The sequence below is a fragment of the Scardinius erythrophthalmus genome (genome assembly GCF_964197995.2).
Source record: "Scardinius erythrophthalmus genome assembly, chromosome: 12".
Taxonomy (NCBI): Eukaryota; Metazoa; Chordata; class Actinopteri; order Cypriniformes; family Leuciscidae; genus Scardinius; species Scardinius erythrophthalmus.
Window position 1 is genome coordinate 594,853 of NC_138232.1, and position 25,148 is coordinate 620,000.

The 25,148-nt window shown below is 41.6% G+C and overlaps 3 protein-coding genes across 5 annotated transcripts in view; 1 reads left to right on the forward strand and 2 right to left on the reverse strand.

Moving 5' to 3' along the window:
• The window catches only part of mtrf1 (mitochondrial translational release factor 1), a 20,627-nt gene extending 13,280 nt beyond the window's left edge, over nucleotides 1-7,347 (reverse strand). The window contains exons 1-2 of one of the 2 annotated variants that reach the window (XM_081380099.1): nucleotides 6,274-6,375; nucleotides 5,805-6,188 (exon numbers count right to left, since the gene is read on the reverse strand). In XM_081380099.1, the coding sequence (XP_081236225.1) occupies nucleotides 5,805-6,108 (304 nt within the window). In that variant the 5' untranslated portion in view covers nucleotides 6,109-6,188; nucleotides 6,274-6,375. Of the gene's footprint in view, nucleotides 1-5,804 lie in introns of both variants that reach the window. The other variant, XM_081380098.1, reaches the window with a different exon arrangement.
• On the forward strand, nucleotides 7,258-19,512 carry ccdc122 (coiled-coil domain containing 122). Its single transcript, XM_081380100.1, has 5 exons — nucleotides 7,258-7,479; nucleotides 7,768-7,873; nucleotides 8,625-9,011; nucleotides 13,866-13,982; nucleotides 17,845-19,512. Exons 1-5 carry the CDS (start codon nucleotides 7,430-7,432, stop codon nucleotides 17,995-17,997), a joined length of 813 nt encoding a protein of 270 aa, XP_081236226.1. The 5' UTR covers nucleotides 7,258-7,429; the 3' UTR covers nucleotides 17,998-19,512.
• Nucleotides 19,513-19,931: 419 nt separating this feature from the next.
• Nucleotides 19,932-25,148, reverse strand: part of LOC308699348 (TSC22 domain family protein 1) — an 11,888-nt gene continuing 6,671 nt past the window's right edge. The window contains exons 1-3 of one of the 2 annotated variants that reach the window (XM_081380096.1): nucleotides 23,120-23,417; nucleotides 22,836-22,887; nucleotides 19,932-21,677 (exon numbers count right to left, since the gene is read on the reverse strand). In XM_081380096.1, coding sequence (XP_081236222.1) covers nucleotides 21,441-21,677; nucleotides 22,836-22,887; nucleotides 23,120-23,235 — 405 coding nt within the window. In that variant the 5' untranslated portion in view covers nucleotides 23,236-23,417 and the 3' untranslated portion in view covers nucleotides 19,932-21,440. Of the gene's footprint in view, nucleotides 21,678-22,835; nucleotides 22,888-23,119; nucleotides 23,418-25,148 lie in introns of those variants that run through there. The other variant, XM_081380095.1, reaches the window with a different exon arrangement.

A 25,148-nucleotide genomic window follows, 5' to 3' on the forward strand; every position in this document is an offset into this window, starting at 1 on the left:
GTCTATATACGGTAGCCAAGGCTAAAGATAATAGGGATGTTTTTCTATCATCTAAGAGCGTAACATTTAGTACAAGTACTTCAAATGAAATAAACTTATAACCCGTTTTCTGAGTAACATTGAGAATATCTCTATAGATAGTTGCAATACCGCCGCCACGACCATTCAGACGGGGCTCGTGCTTATAGGAGTATCCTGATGGAGTAGACTCATTTAGACCGAAATAATCATTTGGTTTAAGCCAGGTTTTAGTAAGGCAAAGTACATCTATGCTATTATCTGTGACTATTTCATTTACAATAACTGCCTTAGGTGTGAGTGATCTAATGTTTAAAAGACCTAGCTTTAGAAATTGTTTTTGTTTACTAATAGCAACATTTTCTGTTTTAATAACAATTAGATTTTTCCTAGATCCTGCAGTAGATTTATTATTTGATCGCACTAAACGAGGAATAGACACAGTTTCTATGCAATGTTCTACACTACTATTTATATCAGTTAATTTGGTGCAGCAGAGACTATGATTTGGACTTTTGGTTACTAGTCAAAAGGTATTTAACATTTTTGAGATGTTATCTGACAGAAGATCCGATCCGAATCTGTTTGGGTGTAAGCCATCAGCACGGTATAGCCTAGGACGCTCCCAAAACAGATTCCAATTATTTACAAAGAGCAGTTTCTGCTCATTGCACCATGACGTTAACCATTCATTTAGCGCGAATAATCTACTAAACTTGTCATGTCCTAGACGGTACGTGGGAAGCGGTCCTGACACAATGATCGTTATATCAGGCGATGTGCTGCGTACCGTATCGATCAGATTCCTGAAGTCTTTCTTTAGAACCTCCGTCTGGCGCAGCCTGATGTCGTTCACTCCCGCGTGCAGGACCACAGTTCCGACGCGCTCGTTATCGTTCAGAATCTCGGGAACGCGAGCAGCGATTTCAGAAACACGAGCACCAGGAAAGCAGTGACTGTGCACCTTATTTTTACCTGATGTAGCATGGACGTGCCGAACAATGGAATCACCGATGATCAAAGCATCGCGTTCTGTTACGCGGAGAGCGGAGAAGCGGTTTTGTGTGGATAACTCGAAAACCGGGAGGGTCGGAGAGGGTCTTGGTCTAGACCTGACTCGCGTCTTCCGCTGCGGAAATATCCAGGCTTCGTGGTGGCGTGTTGGAGCCGGAGTGAACGAGACCATGGCTGATCGCGACCTTGGCGCTCGGGACCGATGCCGAGTAACGCACGGAGTAGACGAGGTCGGAGTCAGCCGGTTAGTAACATTAATCTCTGATTTGTGAGCATCAGCGCGTGATGTTTCAAGAGCTAAACGCCGGTCTCTCAGCTCGGCCTGTCTCACTAAAAGGTCGTGGATCTGTTTCTCAACAGCTTCCAGCTCAGACTGTACCGCGTGCAGCTCAAATGTGTCCTCACCTGCACCAAAAGGTAGACTACTTGCATCTGATATATTCGCCATTTTAACAGATGGACAGTAAGTTAGCAACGACACTACCAGTGATGCTATCAATTAATACTAATTTCTGACAAGCGTCTTAGATATAATCCGTCTTTTAAGTGGTACGGGTGTAGAGTAGACACACGATAGGTGAAAAATGTTTGTAAGTGAGTGTTGAGAAGACGCGTTCAGCCGTGATCCCCGGGAGTAACCTATAAGAGTATCCAGCGTAGAATCACTAACAGGCTTGAGACACGTCTGCTCAACAGTCCGCGTTGTGACTATGAGGTTTGAGCAGTAGTGCTTCTCAGTGAGGAAAAGTAGAAAATGTTTGTTGTAAGTAAGTTTAAAGAGTAAAATCAAGAGTAAAATCACGTGCCCTCATATTCCTTGATTGAAATCTTTATGAGATGATTATTATGAGATGAAGAACACTGAGAATATGAAGAACACTGAGAATATGGAGAACACTGAGAATATGGAGAACACTGAGAATATGAAGAACACTGAGAATATGGAGAACACTGAGAATATGGAGAACACTGAGAATATGGAGAACACTGAGAATATGGAGAACACTGAGAACATGGAGAACACTGAGAACATGGAGAACACTGAGAACATGAAGAACACTGAGAATATGGAGAACACTGAGAATATGGAGAACACTGAGAATATGGAGAACACTGAGAATATGGAGAACACTGAGAATATGGAGAACACTGAGATATGAAGAACACTGAGATATGAAGAACACTGAGAATATGGAGAACACTGAGAATATGGAGAACACTGAGAACATGGAGAACACTGAGAATATGGAGAACACTGAGAATATGGAGAACACTGAGAACATGGAGAACACTGAGAACATGAAGAACACTGAGAATATGAAGAACACTGAGAATATGGAGAACACTGAGAATATGGAGAACACTGAGAATATGGAGAACACTGAGAATATGGAGAACACTGAGAATATGGAGAACACTGAGATATGGAGAACACTGAGAACATGAAGAACACTGAGAATATGAAGAACACTGAGATATGGAGAACACTGAGATATGAAGAACACTGAGAACATGGAGAACACTGAGAACATGAAGAACACTGAGAATATGGAGAACACTGAGAATATGGAGAACACTGAGAATATGGAGAACACTGAGAACATGGAGAACACTGAGAACATGGAGAACACTGAGAACATGGAGAACACTGAGAACATGGAGAACACTGAGAATATGGAGAACACTGAGAACATGGAGAACACTGAGAACATGGAGAACACTGAGAACATGAAGAACACTAAGAACATGAAGAACACTGAGAATATGGAGAACACTGAGAATATGGAGAACACTGAGAATATGGAGAACACTGAGAACATGGAGAACACTGAGAACATGGAGAACACTGAGAACATGGAGAACACTGAGAATATGGAGAACACTGAGAATATGGAGAACACTGAGAACATGGAGAACACTGAGAACATGAAGAACACTAAGAACATGAAGAACACTGAGAATATGGAGAACACTGAGAATATGGAGAACACTGAGAATATGGAGAACACTGAGAATATGGAGAACACTGAGAATATGGAGAACACTGAGATATGAAGAACACTGAGAATATGGAGAACACTGAGAATATGGAGAACACTGAGAACATGAAGAACACTGAGAATATGGAGAACACTGAGAACATGGAGAACACTGAGAACATGAAGAACACTGAGAATATGAAGAACACTGAGAATATGGAGAACACTGAGAATATGGAGAACACTGAGAATATGGAGAACACTGAGAATATGGAGAACACTGAGAATATGGAGAACACTGAGATATGGAGAACACTGAGAACATGGAGAACACTGAGAACATGGAGAACACTGAGAATATGGAGAACACTGAGAATATGGAGAACACTGAGATATGAAGAACACTGAGAATATGGAGAACACTGAGAATATGGAGAACACTGAGAACATGAAGAACACTGAGAATATGGAGAACACTGAGAATATGGAGAACACTGAGAATATGGAGAACACTGAGAATATGGAGAACACTGAGAATATGGAGAACACTGAGAATATGGAGAACACTGAGATATGGAGAACACTGAGAACATGAAGAACACTGAGAATATGAAGAACACTGAGATATGGAGAACACTGAGATATGAAGAACACTGAGAACATGAAGAACACTGAGAATATGGAGAACACTGAGAATATGGAGAACACTGAGAATATGGAGAACACTGAGAATATGGAGAACACTGAGAATATGGAGAACACTGAGAACATGAAGAACACTGAGAATATGAAGAACACTGAGAATATGGAGAACACTGAGAATATGGAGAACACTGAGAACATGGAGAACACTGAGAATATGGAGAACACTGAGAATATGGAGAACACTGAGAATATGGAGAACACTGAGAATATGGAGAACACTGAGAATATGGAGAACACTGAGAACATGAAGAACACTGAGAATATGGAGAACACTGAGAACATGGAGAACACTGAGAATATGGAGAACACTGAGAATATGGAGAACACTGAGAATATGGAGAACACTGAGAATATGGAGAACACTGAGAACATGGAGAACACTGAGAACATGAAGAACACTGAGAACATGGAGAACACTGAGAACACTGAGAACATGGAGAACACTGAGAACATGGAGAACACTGAGAACATGAAGAACACTGAGAACATGGAGAACACAGAACATGGAGAACACTGAGAACATGGAGAACACTGAGAACATGAAGAACACTGAGAACATGGAGAACACTGAGAACACTGAGAACATGGAGAACACTGAGAACATGGAGAACACTGAGAACATGAAGAACACTGAGAACATGGAGAACACAGAACATGGAGAACACAGAACATGGAGAACACTGAGAATATGGAGAACACTGAGAATATGGAGAACACTGAGAACATGAAGAACACTGAGAATATGAAGAACACTGAGAATATGGAGAACACTGAGAATATGGAGAACACTTCTGTCTTCTGGAGAGTGGATTCTCAGATCAACGCCTGTCACAATTCACCTGACACTATTCAGTTATTTATGGAAGACCATTTCACACCACATGACATAAAACATGCTTCTGTAAATCATAATTATGAGATAAAAAGTCAATTATAAGATAGTTAAAATTATGACACTAATCCATAACTGTGAGATAATAAAGTCGAAATTATAACATACTAATCCATAATTATGAGATGAAAAAGGTTGGAATTGACAATCAAAATTATGACATACTAATTCATAATTGATAAAAGTCATAATTATGTAAAAACTACGACAAACTACGTCAAATTTATTACAAAAAGTCAAAATTTGTCAAAAATCGGAATTATGACATACTAAGTCATAATTGAGATAAAACGACAAAATTATGACAGTGTTAAAAAACTGGAAATTATGACATACTAAATTGAAATTATGACAAAAAGTCATAATTATGAGAAAAAAGTACGTGACATTCAATTATGAGGTAAAAAGTTGATATGACAATCAATTATGAGATAAAAAAAAGTCAAAATTATGAGATGAAAAGTCAATATTATGACAAAGTCATAATTATGAGATGAAAGTCGAAAATATGAAATAAGTCAAAATTATAGACAAAATCGAAATTATGACTTTACATTTTTGTCATCATTATGATTTACCAAAGCACTTTTTTTCTTAGTTATGTGGCAGAAATTGGCTTCTACAGTTATTTAACTTGTCTCATATTTGCATCATCAAGTCTGCATCATTGATTCTTTTATTATCTTCTTTATTAGTGTGAAGCTGCTTTGAAACAATATGTACTCTTTAAAGGGTATTTATATAGAGTTACGGATGATTATCTGGTAGAGTTAGGGTTAGTTATCTGTTAATGTTGATTATCTGGTAGAGTAAGGGTTGATTATCTGGTACAGTTAGGGTTAATTATCTGGTAATGTTGATTATCTGGTAGAGTTGGGGTTAGTTATCTGTTAAGGTTGATTATCTGAGTTGGGGTTATTTATCTGTTAATGTTGATTATCTGGTAGAGTTAGGGTTAATTATCTGGTAATGTTGATTATCTGGTAGAGTAAGGGTTGATTATCTGGTAGAGTTGGGGTTAATTATCTGTTAATGTTGATTATCTGGTAGAGTTGGGGTTAGTTATCTGTTAATGTTGATTATCTGGTAGAGTTGGGGTTAGTTAGCTGTTAATGTTGACTATCTGGTAGAGTTGGGGTTAGTTATCTCTGGTAGAGTTGGTACAGTCTGTTAGAGTGATGCTGGGAAACACTCACTGTGAATGAGAGTCTGTATCTCTGCCAGTTCTCTGAGCGCTAGTTGAGTTTTCTCAAACGCGTTAATGACCCTCGACGCTTCCACTAGTGTTTGGTTTAAAGCTCTCCTGTCAGACTCCGTCATCTGTCCTCTCTCTAAACGAGCTGTGATACTCTTCTGCTCGTCCATCACGCGTTTAATGCGTCTCTGAACCGCCTCGTTCTTCAGGAAATCCTCAGTTTTGTGGCTGTTTGATCTGCAGATTCTCACAGTTTGAAGACGAGGCGAAACGCGCCTCAGGATCCGCATCAGAGCCGCCGACATCAGCGCGATCCCGGTGCATCGATCCAGTGTTGTCACTCAGTCTAGGGCTGCTTTAGCATTTACTAGCAGCAAGCTAACCACTGCAGCGAAAACATATTAATGGAGAATCTGTTAATAAATCACTCCAGCTGGCTATTAAAGGTTTATTTTGTCATGATAACTGACCTTTTACTGGTCATCTCTATGAAAGTAAAGGTCAGTGAAGCACAAGCACACGCATGGCCACAGAAAAAAGGAAACCGAAATGTTTCGAGGGCGTGGCTTCGTAGCCGGCGCTGGCTCTGATTGGTCAGATACAATGTAAGCTGTTGTGATAGCCGTTACTTTTCTCAGCGTTGCTCAGGATGGACTAATCACAGTCATTTGAGATTACCGGTTCTCGACGATTCATATATATATATATATCATTTTTATAGATTGCAGGTGATGATTTCCATTTTGTTTGCTAATTCCTATTAGTTAGTTTTAAACAAAATTACTTGCTGTCGTATAAACTTTTCTATTAAAACAGAAATAAAATGAGATTTCAGCGACCCCTGGAGGAGAAACCAAGGAACATCACATGGTGCTGTTTGACAGGAAACGTCACCAGCGCGTTGGCTCATGGGATGTGTAGTCTACATGAGTAAGTGTAATAGGAATCCAAAAAAGCTGAGGATGTTTAGTTCTTAAAAGTCACTGTTGGACATCAGAACATTTATTAAGAGTTGTATTTGCTCTTGTAGTGTTATTTAAATTATGGAAGTTTATTTCCGCCAGGGAATAAAAAATATCAAAGGTAACTGCGACTTTTTATCTAAGAATGACTTTTTTTCCCTTTTTGTTCCAAAAACGTTGTGGGAACATAAACTTGAAATGTTTCTAAAATGTCCACTTTTCTTGTCATAATTAGAACTTATTTACCTTATTTACAAGGTTAGGTTACAAAATAACATTATAAAAACATTCCTTCCTCACAAGATAATGTTCTTGAATGTTTATTTGAAAATAACTGTTAAGCATAACAGATTTAAGCATTACACTCTGTCAGCTCAATTATAACATCTACCTTTATACATTTATCCAAAGAACAAAATCAATTCATCACACAGACAACAATATTCATAGTGTACAATGCCAGGTTTATTAAAACAGAAACTCAAAAGTGCTGCGTGAGCAAGAACCAGAACCAATGAGGTCAGTAAACGTTTGTGTTTGGTTTAATTTGATGCACTAAACAACTAAAACTATTAATTAAAACTACATAAAAATAAAATAAAAATAAATTACGAAAACTTGATCTTTCAACGATACTAAAATAACGTTATTGGCATTAACGCGCATGCGCACCTCTGTCATCCGTTTTCCCGCTGTCATGATGGACAATCACAGGTAAAGTTTATCCGCTATATTTCTGTGGAAAATGTAGTAAATTCTCATCTGATCAAAGGGAAAACTGCGAAATTGTGTATGTATTTTTCATAGACTGTAAAAAAATATTGTTTGATAACCAGTTAGCTCGCTTTTGTCGAGGCCACTTTCAGTCGACAGCATTTGACGCTTTACTGACAGAAATCAACCGTTCAGACGACTGATTCGTTTCTGACTCCTCAGGCCACTTTACAGTAAGATAAGTAAGAATGAGTTCGTAATGAGCACAGCCCCGTTTGTTGTGTTCAGACAGCAGGACTTTCCTCTGAATGACGCGTTACAGGAGGTTCTTCATCAGGGCGCGACGCGCGCGCGGGAACTGAGAGACGCGCAGCAGCAACTACACGCGCTACAGGTACACACACACTTACTCACTTACACACACACACACACACACACACACACACACACACACACACACACACACACACACACACACACACACACTCACTCACTCACTCACTCACTCTCTCTCACACTCATTCACTCACTCACTTTCTCTCACACACTCACACACACTCACTCACACACTCACACACACTGTCCTGGATTTACAGTCAAACCTAAATTTATTCAGACACCTTCAACATTTCTCACATTATCACATTTTATTGATTTCTTACTAGTTGAAATTCCAATTTCACTTATCAGAAATACAATTCTCACTAGTAAAAACCTTTATTTTTGATATCAATTATTACGTAGTTACTAGTGGAAATGTCTATTCTTGATATCAGCAATTGAACTTGAATGGCAGCCTATGGTGACGTTTCACTATTGAAAATACAATTACAGATATCAAGAATTATAGTTTTTACTAGTTGAAATTCAATCAAGAATTTGCATTGTTACTAGTAGAAATCCAATCCCTGATATCAGGAATTATCATTTTAACTAGTGAAAATTTAATTGTTGATATCAAGAATTCATATCCTGGAAATGAATGGAAGTCCAAACGGCGCCAAAGGAAGATATTCTGATTATTAACACAATGATGTGCACCGATAACTCAACATACAAACATAAAATACAATAAAACAAGACTTAAACGCACACACACTGGTCCTACTCCTTCAAAGCGAATGATCCGTGTGTGTGTCCTGCAGGCGTCCCTGGTGGAAGCGGACCGGAGCTGCGAGTGTGTGTGTTCTGCTCTGAGTCTGAAGGAGAAGCAGCTCGGCGTCGTTCACTGCGACACGGAGCGGATCCGCAGCAGCATCATCAGTCTGAACACACACTTCGAGGCGGTCCTGCTGGAGAACCTGCGGCTCACACACTCCATCGAGGAGCAGCGGGAGCGGATGCACTCGCAGCTGACGGAGTTCGGCTCGTATCGCGCAGAGACTCTCGGGTTCCGGTCCGCGGTGTCGGCGCAGGAGACTCGAGCTCTCGTCCATCAGGAGCTCCAGCAGAAGCAGCAGGAGGTGTGTGTTCTGGAGGAGATGAAGACGGATCTGCAGAACCCAGACGGCAGTGCAGTCCGCCAGACACAGGTCTCTCTCTCTCACACACACACACACACACACTGCTTGAAAATGAAAATTAGCCCATGGTTTACTCACCCTCAACTTCTCTCAGACGAATACAATCAGAGTTGTGTCCTGGAAAATGTCCTGGCTCTTCCAAGCTTTATAATGGCAGTGAATGGCCGTTTCTGTTTTGAAGTTCATAAAAGTGCATCTATCCATCATAAAAGTGCATCTATCATCATAAAAGTGCATCTGTCCATCATAAAAGTGCATCTATTCATCATAAAAGTGCATCTATTCATCATAAAAGTGCATCTGTCCATCATAAAAGTGCATCTATCCATCATAAAAGTGCATCTGTCCATCATAAAAGTGCATCTATCCATCATAAAAGTGCATCTGTCCATCATAAAAGTGCATCTGTCCATCATAAAAGTGCATCTATCCATCATAAAAGTGCATCTGTCCATCATAAAAGTGCATCTATCCATCATAAAAGTGCATCTATCCATCATAAAAGTGCATCTATCCATCATAAAAGTGCATCTATCAATCATAAAAGTGCATCTGTCCATCATAAAAGTGCATCTATCCATCATAAAAGTGCATCTGTCCATCATAAAAGTGCATCTATCCATCATAAAAGTGCATCTATCATCATAAAAGTGCATCTGTCCATCATAAAAGTGCATCTATCCATCATAAAAGTGCATCTGTCCATCATAAAAGTGCATCTGTCCATCATAAAAGTGCATCTATCCATCATAAAAGTGCAACTGTCCATCATAAAAGTGCATCTATCCATCATAAAAGTGCATCTATCATCATAAAAGTGCATCTGTCCATCATAAAAGTGCATCTATCCATCATAAAAGTGCATCTGTCCATCATAAAAGTGCATCTGTCCATCATAAAAGTGCATCTATCCATCATAAAAGTGCATCTATCATCATAAAAGTGCATCTGTCCATCATAAAAGTGCATCTATCCATCATAAAAGTGCATCTATCCATCATAAAAGTGCAACTGTCCATCATAAAAGTGCATCTATCCATCATAAAAGTGCATCTATCATCATAAAAGTGCATCTGTCCATCATAAAAGTGCATCTATCCATCATAAAAGTGCATCTGTCCATCATAAAAGTGCATCTGTCCATCATAAAAGTGCATCTGTCCATCATAAAAGTGCATCTATCCATCATAAAAGTGCATCTATTCATCATAAAAGTGCATCTGTCCATCATAAAAGTGCATCTGTCCATCATAAAAGTGCATCTGTCCATCATAAAAGTGCATCTATCCATCATAAAAGTGCATCTATCCATCATAAAAGTGCATCTATCCATCATAAAAGTGCATCTATCCATCATAAAAGTGCATCTATCCATCATAAAAGTGCATCTGTCCATCATAAAAGTGCATCTATCCATCATAAAAGTGCATCTGTCCATCATAAAAGTGCATCTGTCCATCATAAAAGTGCATCTGTCCATCATAAAAGTGCATCTATCCATCATAAAAGTGCATCTATCCATCATAAAAGTGCATCTATCCATCATAAAAGTGCATCTATCCATCATAAAAGTGCATCTATCCATCATAAAAGTGCATCTATCCATCATAAAAGTGCATCTGTCCATCATAAAAGTGCATCTATCCATCATAAAAGTGCATCCATCCATCATAAAAGTGCATCCGTCCATCATAAAAGTGCATCTGTCCATCATAAAAGTGCATCTATTCATCATAAAAGGTACTCGCATACTGCGTTTCCATCCCATGTGCTCAAAACCATCACTAAATATAAGGGTTGCAAAATTCTGGGAATTTTCAAAGATGGAAACTTTCCATGGGAATTAATGGGAATTTATGGTAATAAACGGGAATAAACAGGGAATTTTCAAATTTGAAGGTTGGCTCTTCATAGGGAACTTAAATATAGTTGAGGAAAGTATATTTTAGCATAATCTTGACTAAAACAAACAGATGCTATTCAAATACAATTGAATTTCCATGCCATTCCTCAATCACATGCACACTGCACACTGCTTACTGCATGGCTACTGAGACCACACCCCCCACTGGCACTGTGCATGCCTCCATCACATGTACAGAAGCCCAAAGCACAAGGCTATTGAAGGCACACATTTGAGCCTGTGGACTAAACAAAGTGAAGTAAGTTTTGATGATATTATGGGGAAATATATTTATTAAATGTTTAAATTGCAAATATCACATACAAATGTATACATCTAGTAGATAGCAAGTTGATAAGTTAGATGCTAAATAAGCTAGCATAACTTTATTTACCACATAAGTAGCTGGGCGGTATGACGGTATATATCATTACCGCTGAAGAAAATGTCAACCGTAACAGATTTTTTTATTCCGTGTATACCGCGACATGTAAATAAGTAGGCGTGGTTAACTCGCGTGCAGCGTGCGTGAGACTGAGACACTGATATTTGTCAAAGAAACATGAAGAATGACCAAGAGGATCCACAAAAGGAATTACGTTTTCCAAATTAGCGTGATATTTTCGGGGGGGAAGGTGCAGAAGTCAAGTCAAGTCAAGTCAACTTTATTTATATAGCGCTTTTCACAATACAGATTGTATCAAAGCAGCTTCACAGTATTAAATAAAATAGTACATCAGTGTTTGTTTCTGGTGTAAAACATCCACGTTTGGTAATGCAGATCAATAGCACTGTTGAATCGATTAATCAATTTAAGCATCCCCAACTGAGCAAGCCAAAGGCAACAGTGGCAAGGAACCGAAAAACTCCATTAGGTGACCTAATGGAGAAAAAAAAACCTTGGGAGAACCCAGGCTCAGTCGGGGGCCAGTTCTCCTCTGGCGTTTATGAAGTAGAGACCGGATTTAACTGTAAGATTAAAATATTATATGAATGCCTGGCTGAAGAGATGCGTCTTTAATCTAGTTTTAAACTGGGAGAGCGAATCTGAGCAACGAACAGTATCAGGAAGGCTATTCCAGAGTTTTGGTGCTAAATGTGAAAATGCTCTCCCTCCTTTGGTGGATCTGGATATCCTAGGTATGACCAGAAGCTTCGAATTTAGTGACCTTAAAGAGCGCGATGGATTATAGGGCGATAGAAGATCCGTTAAATAAACTGGAGCTAAGCCGTTTAGGGCTTTATAAGTCAGTAGCAATACCTTGTAATTAATACGGAACTTTATAGGTAACCAATGTAGTGATGATAAAATTGGTGTTATATGGTCAAACTTTCTTGATCTAGTAAGAACTCTAGCGGCGGCATTTTGGACTAACTGTAGCTTGTTTATTGAGGATGCAGGACAACCAGCTAATAAAGCATTACAGTAATCTAGTCTCGAGGTCATGAATGCATGAACTAGCTTTTCTGCATCAGAAACAGATAGCATGTTACGTAATTTAGCAATATTTCTAAGGTGAAAAAAGGCTGTTTTTGTAACATATGAAATATGATTTTCAAAAGACAAGTTACAATCTAATATAACACCCAGGTCTTTTACTGTAGAGGATAAAGTAACAGGACACCCTACTATGTTAAAGTTGTATTGAAGGAGGTTTTGTGGGCGGTTTTTTGAACCGATAAGTATTACCTCTGTCTTATCTGGATTTAATAAAAGAAAATTGTGCGTCATCCAATCTTTTATATCTTTAACACACTCTGTCAATTTGGATAATTTAGCGTTTTCATCCGGCCGTGATGAAATATATAGTTGAGTGTCATCAGCATAACAATGGAAACTAATTCCATGTTTCCTTATAATATTTCCAAGTGGCAGCATATATATTGAGAATAATAGAGGGCCTAACACAGATCCCTGCGGCACTCCATAGTTTACTGGAGTTATGATCGATTTTTCTCCGTTTAAATAGACAAAATGGTAGCGTTCAGATAGGTATGATCTGAACCAGCTTAATGCTTGTCCTTGAACACCGGTATAGTTTTGTAGCCGATCTAAGAGTATTGTGTGATCTATAGTATCGAACGCAGCACTAAGATCAAGTAAAACTAGTATTGAGATACAGCCTTGGTCAGAAGCTAAGAGTAAATCATTTGTCAACTAGAGCAGTGCAGCACACTGAAAGTTTAGAGAGACGCACATGCTCACAACAGGGCTTACTTGACAACAAGTTCATATATCAATATTCTAACGAATAGAAATAACCTTAAATAATGTATTTATCCGTCTCTTATGTGTACAGTTACTTTCAGAGTGGACGCGCAAGCGGTTGCCGTGGTAATGAATATTTCCAAAATTCCCCAGCTTAACTTCCCATGGAAATTTACCGGAAACTTTCCGGAAATTTACCGGAAACTTTCCGGAAATTTACCGGAAATTTTCCACCCCTTTGCAACCCTACTAAATATCAGTAATAAACTGTGAGTTTCTGCAGTCGGCTGTTTCTCCCTCCATCATAAACGAGTGTGTGTCGAGCGTCAGACGAACACAGTAAACGCTGTCATGTTCTCTGGCGTTCAGATGCTGGCGTTCGGGAACACACTCGTGTGTGTGAGACGCTTCTGGAGGGAGTTAAACCTCATCATTCTGATCACACACTTCGACTCCGGCGTTTCAGAAACACCAAACCAACATTAGAGACGCTGCGACGCCATTGGTCCGCTGGTTACTCCAGTTATCCAATCACAGCTGACGCTGAGGGAAAGTCACATGAGTTTATTGAGGGATTTATCCAGTAAATGTGTTTCCGTCATAGTTTATGCGCATGTCTTCTTAGCAGACACAAACATCATCAGCCTCAGTTGAGTGTGTGTGTTTATGATCATCTTGGTGTTTCCATCCAGTGTTTTTATGCAACATCATAAACTGAGCATAAGAATATGCTTTGTTTTGATTTTTCCAGAAGGAAATTGACTGTCTTAAGGTGAATATTCAGGAAGGCAGACGGACATTGAAGGAGAGGAAAGCTCAACTGGAGGAGGAACAGCGAACACACACACAGCTGAGGAGAGAGATCGAGGTAAACCAAGCTTTATACAGTACAGACCGATTCACAGCAGCGTCACTCCTTCATTTCTACAGCGCTCTAACACAGATGACCCACAGCCGCTTTACAGTGATAAGAGGAGATTACAGTAACAGAGATCAGGCTTTACAGCAGATCTAGAATAGAGTTATTGTCCAGATAAAGTTAGTTTGATTCACTTCCGTTGTAAAGATCATTAGTTATTAACTTAGCGGCCGCTAACACACACCGTTCTTACAGGAAACAGAAACTTTAATGTGTTCTGGCCGTTCGTTCACACACAGTGTTTGAGCTCGAGAACACACACTCTGGAGCTCGAGAACACACACTCTGGAGCTCGAGAACACACTCTAGAGCTCGAGAACACACACTCTGGAGCTCGAGAACACACTCTCTGGAGCTCGAGAACACACTCTGGAGCTCGAGAACACACACTCTGGAGCTCGAGAACACACAAACTGGAGCTCGAGAACACACTCTGGAGCTCGAGAACACACACTCTGGAGCTCGAGAACACACACTCTGGAGCTCGAGAACACACTCTCTGGAGCTCGAGAACACACTCTGGAGCTCGAGAACACACACTCTGGAGCTCGAGAACACACAAACTGGAGCTCGAAAACACACTCTGGAGCTCGAGAACACACACTCTGGAGCTCGAGAACACACACTCTGGAGCTCGAGAACACACACTCTGGAGCTCGAGAACACACTCTCTGGAGCTCGAGAACACACACTCTGGAGCTCGAGAACACACACTCTGGAGCTCGAGAACACACTCTCTGGAGCTCGAGAACACACACTCTGGAGCTCGAGAACACACTCTCTGGAGCTCGAGAACACACTCTGGAGCTCGAGAACACACTCTCTGGAGCTCGAGAACACACTCTGGAGCTCGAGAACACACTCTCTGGAGCTCGAGAACACACACTCTGGAGCTCGAGAACACACTCTGGAGCTCGAGAACACACTCTGGAGCTCGAGAACACAAACTGGAGCTCGAGAACACACTCTGGAGCTCGAGAACACACACTCTGGAGCTCGAGAACACACACTCTGGAGCTCGAGAACACACTCTCTGGAGCTCGAGAACACACACTCTGGAGCTCGAGAACACACACTCTCTGGAGCTCGAGAACACACTCTGGAGCTCGAGAACACACAAACTGGAGCTCGAGAACACACTCTGGAGCCCGAGAACACACACTCTGGAGCTCGAGAACACACACTCTGGAGCTCGAGAACACACTCTGGAGCTCGAGAACACACACTCTGGAGCTCGAGAACACACACTCTGGAGCTCGAGAACACGCACACTGGAGCTCGAGAACACGCTCTGGAGCTCGAGAACACACACTCTGGAGCTCGAGAACACACTCTCTGGAGCTCGAGAACACACACTCTGAAGCTCGAGAACACACACTCTGGAGCTCGAGAACACACACTCTGGAGCTCGAGAACACACTCTCTGGAGCTCGAGAACACACACTCTGGAGCTCGAGAACACACACTCTGGAGCTCGAGAACACACTCTCTGGAGCTCGAGAACACACTCTCTGGAGCTCGAGAACACACTCTGGAGCTCGAGAACACACTCTCTGGAGCTCGAGAACACACACTCTCTGGAGCTCGAGAACACACACTCTCTGGAGCTCGAGAACACACTCTCTGGAGCTCGAGAACACACTCTCTGGAGCTCGAGAACACACTCTCTGGAGCTCGAGAACACACTCTGGAGCTCGAGAACACACAAACTGGAGCTCGAGAACACACTCTGGAGCTCGAGAACACACACTCTGGAGCTCGAGAACACACACTCTGGAGCTCGAGAACACACTCTCTGGAGCTCGAGAACACACTCTGGAGCTCGAGAACACACTCTCTGGAGCTCGAGAACACACTCTGGAGCTCGAGAACACACTCTCTGGAGCTCGAGAACACACACTCTGGAGCTCGAGAACACACTCTCTGGAGCTCGAGAACACACACTCTGGAGCTCGAGAACACACACTCTCTGGAGCTCGAGAACACACTCTGGAGCTCGAGAACACACTCTCTGGAGCTCGAGAACACACTCTGGAGCTCGAGAACACACTCTCTGGAGCTCGAGAACACACTCTGGAGCTCGAGAACACACTCTCTGGAGCTCGAGAACACACACTCTGGAGCTCGAGAACACACACTCTCTGGAGCTCGAGAACACACTCTGGAGCTCGAGAACACACAAACTGGAGCTCGAGAACACACTCTGGAGCCCGAGAACACACACTCTGGAGCTCGAGAACACACACTCTGGAGCTCGAGAACACACTCTGGAGCTCGAGAACACACACTCTGGAGCTCGAGAACACACACTCTGGAGCTCGAGAACACACACTCTGGAGCTCGAGAACACGCACACTGGAGCTCGAGAACACGCTCTGGAGCTCGAGAACACACACTCTGGAGCTCGAGAACACACTCTCTGGAGCTCGAGAACACACACTCTGGAGCTCGAGAACACACACTCTGGAGCTCGAGAACACACACTCTGGAGCTCGAGAACACACTCTCTGGAGCTCGAGAACACACACTCTGGAGCTCGAGAACACACACTCTGGAGCTCGAGAACACACTCTCTGGAGCTCGAGAACACACTCTCTGGAGCTCGAGAACACACTCTGGAGCTCGAGAACACACTCTCTGGAGCTCGAGAACACACACTCTCTGGAGCTCGAGAACACACACTCTCTGGAGCTCGAGAACACACTCTCTGGAGCTCGAGAACACACTCTCTGGAGCTCGAGAACACACTCTCTGGAGCTCGAGAACACACTCTGGAGCTCGAGAACACACTCTCTGGAGCTCGAGAACACACTCTCTGGAGCTCGAGAACACACACTCTCTGGAGCTCGAGAACACACACTCTCTGGAGCTCGAGAACACACACTCTGGAGCTCGAGAACACACTCTGGAGCTCGAGAACACACAAACTGGAGCTCGAGAACACACTCTGGAGCTCGAGAACACACACTCTGGAGCTCGAGAACACACACTCTGGAGCTCGAGAACACGCACACTGGAGCTCGAGAACACGCACTCTGGAGCTCGAGAACACACACTCTGGAGCTCGAGAACACACTCTCTGGAGCTCGAGAACACACTCTGGAGCTCGAGAACACACTCTGGAGCTCGAGAACACGCACACTGGAGCTCGAGAACACGCACACTGGAGCTCGAGAACACACACTCTGGAGCTCGAGAACACACTCTCTGGAGCTCGAGAACACACTCTGGAGCTCGAGAACACACTCTGGAGCTCGAGAACACACACTCTGGAGCTCGAGAACACACACTCTGGAGCTCGAGAACACGCACACTGGAGCTCGAGAACATACACTCTGGAGCTCGAGAACACACACTCTGGAGCTCGAGAACACGCACACTGGAGCTCGAGAACACACTCTCTGGAGCTCGAGAACACACTCTCTGGAGCTCGAGAACACACACTCTGAAACAGGATCTCGTGCAAACGCTGAACAATTTAAAAAACGTGATCATCTCTGTGTAAACTTAAAAAACGTGAACCCGTGAGAACGCTGACGGCGCACATGCGGATCACGTGTTTAGTCTATAGATATGCGCGTATGAATATATATATATATGTGCGCAGGCGTGTGTCTTTCTTTACAAATTGCCCTCATCAAATTAAGTCATAAACAGGAAAATGATGCAAACCTCATCAATTACGAGACGAATTCAAACGTGATCCTCGTGATGTTTCGTTGCATTATTTTCCCGTTATCTCCGTAAAGCTGCTTTGAAACAGTCTGTGTTGTATAAATGAAGGAGACTTGACTTGAGTTTCTGTGCTCAGATTGAGCAGCGCAGATGTGAGGCGGTCCTGAAGCGTCTGCGCAGTCAGCTGATGAAGGCCCAGTCGGGACACTGGCGTCTGCGCAGTGACGTCACACACCTGGAGCAGCAGCTGCGCGATCTGCGGACTCGCCTGGAGGAGCTCCAGCACTGACCAGTCACACAAGTACTCACTCAGAACTAGCGTTTGGAACATTTTCCACTTTTCTGTGGTCCAAAACATTCCAGATTTCTGAAAAAAGTCTAATTCTGGAAGAAAAATTTAAATAGTAATAATTAAAAAATAAAAATAAATTCCATGGCTTGTTGTAACTGAAAATAGCTTCAAGCAGAATGGTTGTGTGTGCAGTGTCAAACAATGCAGCGAGCAGATTAAACTTCATTAAATTGACATGCACAATCTTTTTATTTATTTTTTGGTCAGGGAAAGTTCATTAATGTTTATTAGCCATCACATACACATGTAAACCTTTAAAACAGGTTTTTAATGAGATGTTTTTCAATCAGCATTTTGATTTGCATTTAAATGCACAGCACTTGTAACTAGAAACTAGCTCAAAATAATCCAAATAATCCATAAAGAATAGAGCATAAAATACAGTCTAATATGAAAGAGCTTATTTTCAGCACTGACTGGAGCTCTGTGTGTTTGGATGCGGATGTTCTGGGAACGTGTGTGTGTTTACACTGCAGGTTAAAGCAGAACTAGTTCACTGAGTTCAAATCAAAATAAATAAAATATCATTTTTCATAGGAATGATTGAGGTCATTAAGAACTGTGAAGTATTTTAAACTTGCAGTGTTCAACAGTCCTTCAATAAACCTCGCTAAATGAACATTCAATAGGAAGTGTGTCATCATCAGACATGATCTGATTGGTTGATGGGAATGTTCCTGAATCACTGTCACAAAATATCCTGTTCAAATCTATGTGAAAAACAATTCAGGTCAAAAGTTCTAACGTTCCCGTGAAGTTATGAAATCATTACTTCTGAAAGCTCAACACATCCAAACGATCTTCTTGGTCATGTGAACATTAAGGGAACATTCCATTCTCCAAACATTATGAGAACGTTACATTTGTATGTTCTCTGAAACAAAGAGACGTTTAAAAAAAAAGTTAGACGAACATTCACATCATCAGCAGAGAAAACTGCATTTCACATCCGCTGGACAAAGACTTCATCGTTAATGTGGAATAAATCTGAACTGCTGATGGAGAACATTTCAGGCTGTGAGGAGCAACTTCCTGTTGGGCTCCGAACAAACAGGAAACACACTCAGACACACGAGGCTTCAGACCTTCAAGCGCTGCTGCTGATTGGCTGCTGTGGGGCAGAGGGGGCGGGGCTTAAAGTCAAAGGTCACACCAGAAGTCCAGTGACCATCAGCAACACATATTAACCCTATAAAGCTCCTGCATCATATCTGACACGGCCTCGATATTACATGCGTTTTATAAGAATCTTCTGTACGGTTTATTTACATTACGATCATCAGCATTTCATATAAATATCTGAATCTGTGGCAAACCTTTTCCTCCATATTCTCACTATATCAGACTATATGAGCCATAAAAGCCTGATGGATCAAATATACTCAACATAAAACACAAGGAAACTTTAATAAAATATATTTTGTCTGTACGTTCAATAAACTCATCCATTTCAAAATGTAACTGTCTGACAATAATTACACATGTCAGGCTTTAAAGGGTTAAAGATGAGATCTGAATGAATGAATCATGATGAGTGTGAATCAGTCAGCGGTCACTGCAGTTAGCTTCTTCATGTCTATATTTAGTTATTTAGGACTAATAAAAGACTAAAGCGTAATACATACATCAACATCAGCACATTAAGACAGCGGATTTATAATTCATGCTCTCTGAAATGCTGCGTTTAAAAATGCAAACAAAGCATTATCTTATTTAAATATGCACTCATTTGCATACATTTTGCAGAAGCCAGGTTCTTAATTCTTGTTTGATTCGTCAAAATATTAAAGGTTTTTCCAGAGGGGAAATTCTGGATTTCTCTTTTTATCACTATCATAAATCAGAAGATACTGTAAACAGACACAAACAAATACATTTTCACCATGTTTATAGAAGTACAGTGTTCTATGATGATGATGTTGAATGAACAATCCTTCAGAATATAGATAATAATAAAACTGTAAAGTCTGGTGTGTGTAAAGCTGCAGAAGAGGAGATTTCTGATTCAAACTCTCAGCCTTTAACGATTGAAATTTACAGACGCAAATAGATAAGGTGCAATGAAATAAACACTTGAAGTGCCCCATGATGCTACTTTTTTATGTTCGTAATTGTGTTTTGAATAGTTTTACATTCATCCAAGATCAATAACACTTTAATCTCCTCATGATCTCCACTGCAGCGTCAGCTCTTCTCTCTCAGTGTCTGAAACGCTTCAAGGATTCAGTCTCTCTAAGCCCCGCCTCTCTGAGAGCTGCTCTGCTGTGATTGGTCAGAAAGCAAACGCTCATTATCATATCTGAATCTCAGCTCTTGATCTCAGTGATGCGAACAGTGACGATGGCGTGGGTTTTACCGGATCGATCTCAGAAAACAGCGTCTTCTCCACACGAACAACACGAGCCAAACTCTCCCAGTCTCAGAGACACTACAGTGTTTGAGGGCGGGGCTAAGAGACGCTGCTCAGCCAATCAACACCACAGGCTGGCATTATGCTAATGAGTTACAAACCTACGCAGGATCAGCAGAGACTGAATTACTGACGACTCGTTTCAGAATCACTTCTTTCTTCTCATTCGAGCACAACTTTAAATGTGTATTATGGATGTTTTCTTTCCACTAGTCACATTATGGAAGCAAAATAGACCTCAAAACTGAACAGTGCATGACAAACACACCATTTGGTCATGTAAAGGTGTTTGGGGTCACGATTGGGTCACAGAAGTAACATTAGCAGCACTGACTGACCGACAGCTACTAGAGAGCCAGCAGTTCCCGTGTGAAGGAGCGCAGCAGGACACCAGCTTCATTTCATGGTCATTTATTAAAGTCAATGTGCAACTGCATGACGTCACATCGTTTGAAGGAAACATGCATGTACTGTGAGGTCAAGGGTCACGATCACTGAGCAGAGCGATGGACTGTAAGGCAAATAACTTAATCGTCCGTGAGGAAGTCCATGTGTGTGTGTGTGTGTGCGTGTGTGTTTTCGTTCTCATCGTGAAACTCGATTCATGGCCCCACGTTTTATTTTTACACACAAACACTTGAGCCTCTGAACTGTCCCAGATTCCCACAACACTGAGGTCAAAGTTCACATTCGCCCTCGTTTGGTCTTGTGTGTCGACTACAAATTGCTCATTAATTCAATACAGCTAAAACAAAAATAAAAGGCAAACAAAATAAAACCAGTAACGAAATCATCATAAAAACAGGAGGAGAATGTGGCTCCGGCCCGGTCCGGCTCCGGCTCGGTTAGCACTGATTGTCTGAGGCGGGTGAAGCTCTTTACGCGTGACGTTTGACAGCAAGGTGTGCGATGAAGTCAGAGCGTGGCGAATGTTCATGCGTGAGTCCGTTCACAGTGTGGGCGGGGCCCGTCACGCGGTGGCCCCGGGGCCCGGGTTGGGCGTGGGGGCCGGCGGGGCCCCTGAGGTGGGAGAGCCGGACTGGACCTGCGCCTGGAACTGGGCCAGCTGCTCGGGACTGGCCAGGTTCTTCAGAAGCATGTTCTCCTGCTCCAGCTGAGAGTTCTTCTCCACCAGCTCCTTGATCTGCTCCTTCAGCACCTCCACCTCCTCGCGCACCGCGTACATCAGGTGACTCTTCACCAGGTCCTGCAGGAACAAGATGTATTCAATATCAGAATCACATTCCTGTACACTAGAGGATCAACTTCTACCCTCAAACATGCATTTTAGAGACTCAAAATGTGATCATATTACAAACCGAAGCGATGACATAAGATTCCAGTGACAAAATCAAATACAAAGTAGAGCCAATCAGGAGTGTGTGTGGGCGGAGTCTATGGAAGCGCACTGCACTCGCAATCAAATTAAATATCACAGCCAATCAGAAGAGCGTGTGGGCGGAGTCTATGGAAACGCACTGCACTCGCAATCAAATTAATCAAATATCACAGCCAATCAGAAGAGTGTGTGGGCGGAGTCTATGGAAGTGCACTGCACTCGCAATCAAATTAAATATCACAGCCAATCAGAAGAGCGTGTGGGCGGAGTCTATGGAAACGCACTGCACTCTCTATCAAAAATCCCAGACAATCAGAAGAGCGTGTGGGCGGAGTCTATGCAATGCACTCGCAATCAAATGAATAAAAAATAAAATCACAGTAGTCAGTAGTCAATCAGAAGAGTAGTTTGCCATGATCGGATGAGGAGGATTTTCCAACCCTAAACAATTTAGAGCAGAAACATCTATAATCCTTATAGAAATTCTCAATCACAGTTTTATATTTCCGTGAGAATAAAGTCCCTAAATCACCAACAGCTTTACTCTGAGATCAGGGATTCTGCCTGTATATAATCTTTGCATCCAGTCAGAAAGAGGAACAGAATGTTCTTCATCCAGAGGGAGGAGCAGCTCAGTTATTCAGGGCATCGGTGTCAGTGTTTGCCTAGCAACAACCACAGGCTCCACACACACACACACACACACACACACACACAATATAAACACTGTGGGAAACATCACGACAAAAACGAGGAGTTCCAAAAAACTGTTCCCAACTCGCCTTCAGAGGAAACTACAGATGCATGTCATTACATTACAATCCACGTCCATATATGACATTATCATACACAATAACCCAATTATTATGCATAGCAAGCGCCTATAAAGGCGTGTTAAATGCAGTGTGACTCCATTATTAATCTGTCAGAAGTCTTTGTGTCATCGCAGGTTATGTAAAGATGATGTTCACGCGCAGTGAAGCAGAATAATGATCTTAACCGAGAGAAACATCGATGTAAACTCACCATGGCTTGCTCGATCTTGTTGTCTATGGCCACTACACTGGCTCCTGAAGAACTGCGGGAGAAGAGAAGAGAAGAAGAGGAAGAAACACATTTATTTGTTCATTCATTCGCGGTTCTGATGGTGTTGCATAACATCTAGTCTTCAATAAAGAAGAAGATTCCAGGCAATCGAAACTGAAAGGCTGGAGCATCAGATGAGGGGTTTTCCGCTTATTACATTACATCATATTTACACCCGCTGCCCTGCACATGATGATGATGATGATTAATATCTCCATATTCACCTGTTCTCGAGACTGACGGATGACGAGCTCAGAACCGACGACAGAAACGAGATGGAAAAACTCCTCAGTTGACAAACACCGACATCCATCGCCACCGTGTAACACGGAGAATTCATGCTATTCCGCCCATAAACGCGTCGAATAGAAGCGAAACACACGCTAAATGTCACATTCTCGTGGTTTATTCGGTGCGGCGCCGGTGATCTCGACACAAAGGCTCTGAATGAGAGACTCACATCAGAGAATCTGCAGCCACGGGCGCGTTTGCATAAGGACAGGCTCCGCGCACGGCGGCACGCCATTGGCCGAGAGCGCGGGTTATTTGCCTAATCTATGCAGAGCCCCGCCCCTCCTGCTTCTGAAGCGACACGAGAGGGCGTTTATTTCACCGTTTGCAATCACAATCACTGCTTATCATTAGACTATCGTCACGTTCACTATCACACTACAGAATTACACTATTTTAAGTCATTTGAAATCAAAACAGACCATTCTTATTTTGTTATGGAATATTGTTGTATTTATAATTATTATTTTGTGCACATCTTTATTTTTTTTTAATTCATATGCCCTCGTAATCTTTATACTCATCATGAAAGGGAATTTGCACTCTTTTCTCCCCTATTGTGCCGTACATCTGAGTAAAAACGCTTCAGGAACAAATGTGGGCGGGGCTTGATTGTGTCCGTGTGGAATTGACTGGATGGTTTGCTATTGGCTGATCTCATGTGAGTGACCGGTTACCCCGCCCTCGTCATCAGAGAAGAGAAGCTGCAAGAGGGAGTTATTCTGATTCAAGAATAATGATGTGCACAGATAATGTAGAATAAATTCTGCAATATTACATTACAAAATAAGCCAATTTTGATTTTACAGTGACTTAAAATTTGTTAAACAAATGGCAAAACATGCATATCGCCACACATAGGATGAAATGAATGAATGGTCATGATCAGATATCAGATCAGGCTGTTCAACAACACATTTTGTTCGCCGCACAACTCTCCCAGTGAACAAAGAAACAAGGCCTTTCCCAAAACCACGTACGCTTGCAACAAATCTCACGGTAACCAAAGTTCCTCAACTGGTTCAGGATGTAAAAGCCAAACTCAGACATGAGTCAGACATCAGACACGAGTCCATCTCAGCACTTCTGCTCTTCAGATTCATCAGTTTATTACACACCTCACGCACACATCAGAAGCGATGCACAATATATCGGCCACTATATCGCTATGATCAATCGATATCTGTTTATCTTTAATTTTATCATTATCGTTAATGTATTATTTCCTTCAGCTGAGACACTTCAGATGCGACTGTTCAACATGATGGGTTTAAATTGCTTGAAATATGATTGTAATCACTTCAAAATATAAAAATACAGTAAAGTGCAGCGCAAGTCTGTCATATCGGCACATAAAATCATAATGAGAACGTTATAATTGTGTTTGGGTCATGGCTTTTAATGGCGAGACTTTATTTTTTTGTAATCAGGCTTTCAGAAATTATATACAAATTTAAATTTAGATTTTTCGGCAGATATATCGGTTATCGGCTTTCAAATATAAAGAATTATCGGACAAAATTGTCATATCGGTGCATCTCTAGTTTTCAGATGATATTTCACACAGATTATGCACTGCTCTTTTTTGTTTGATTATAAAAATGCTCTGATTATGTAGAAATAAAAGAAGGAAAAGCTGAAACACGGGCAGCTAAACTGCTGAGATAGCAGATATCCACCATGCTTGTGCAATAAATATAAAGAATGCAATGTAAGTCCCTTTAGATAAAAGCATAAAATATAAATGCACATGATATTTTGTATTTTTACATTTCGAATCTACTAAGCAAATTTGGCTTAAATGAAGGTTCCTTTGATGAACGACACACTAAAAACACTAGGTAACATATATATATATATATATATGACATGAAATAAATCAAATATAATATATATATATAAATATATAAAATCAAATATTGTCCCTAATCCGGTGTTCCTCGTCCTCATCAGAGTGTGTTT

What these genes read in the sequence shown, in the direction of transcription:
- ccdc122 (XM_081380100.1), top strand. Translation starts at nt 7,430, where the DNA reads ATGCGCACCTCTGTCATCCGTTTTCCCGCTGTCATGATGGACAATCAC. An exon ending in GTCATGATGGACAATCACAG is followed by an intron (nt 7,480 to 7,767) that starts GTAAAGTTTATC and finishes TGTTGTGTTCAG; the next exon opens with ACAGCAGGACTTTCCTCTGA. An exon ending in AGCTGAGGAGAGAGATCGAG is followed by an intron (nt 13,983 to 17,844) that starts GTAAACCAAGCT and finishes TTCTGTGCTCAG; the next exon opens with ATTGAGCAGCGCAGATGTGA.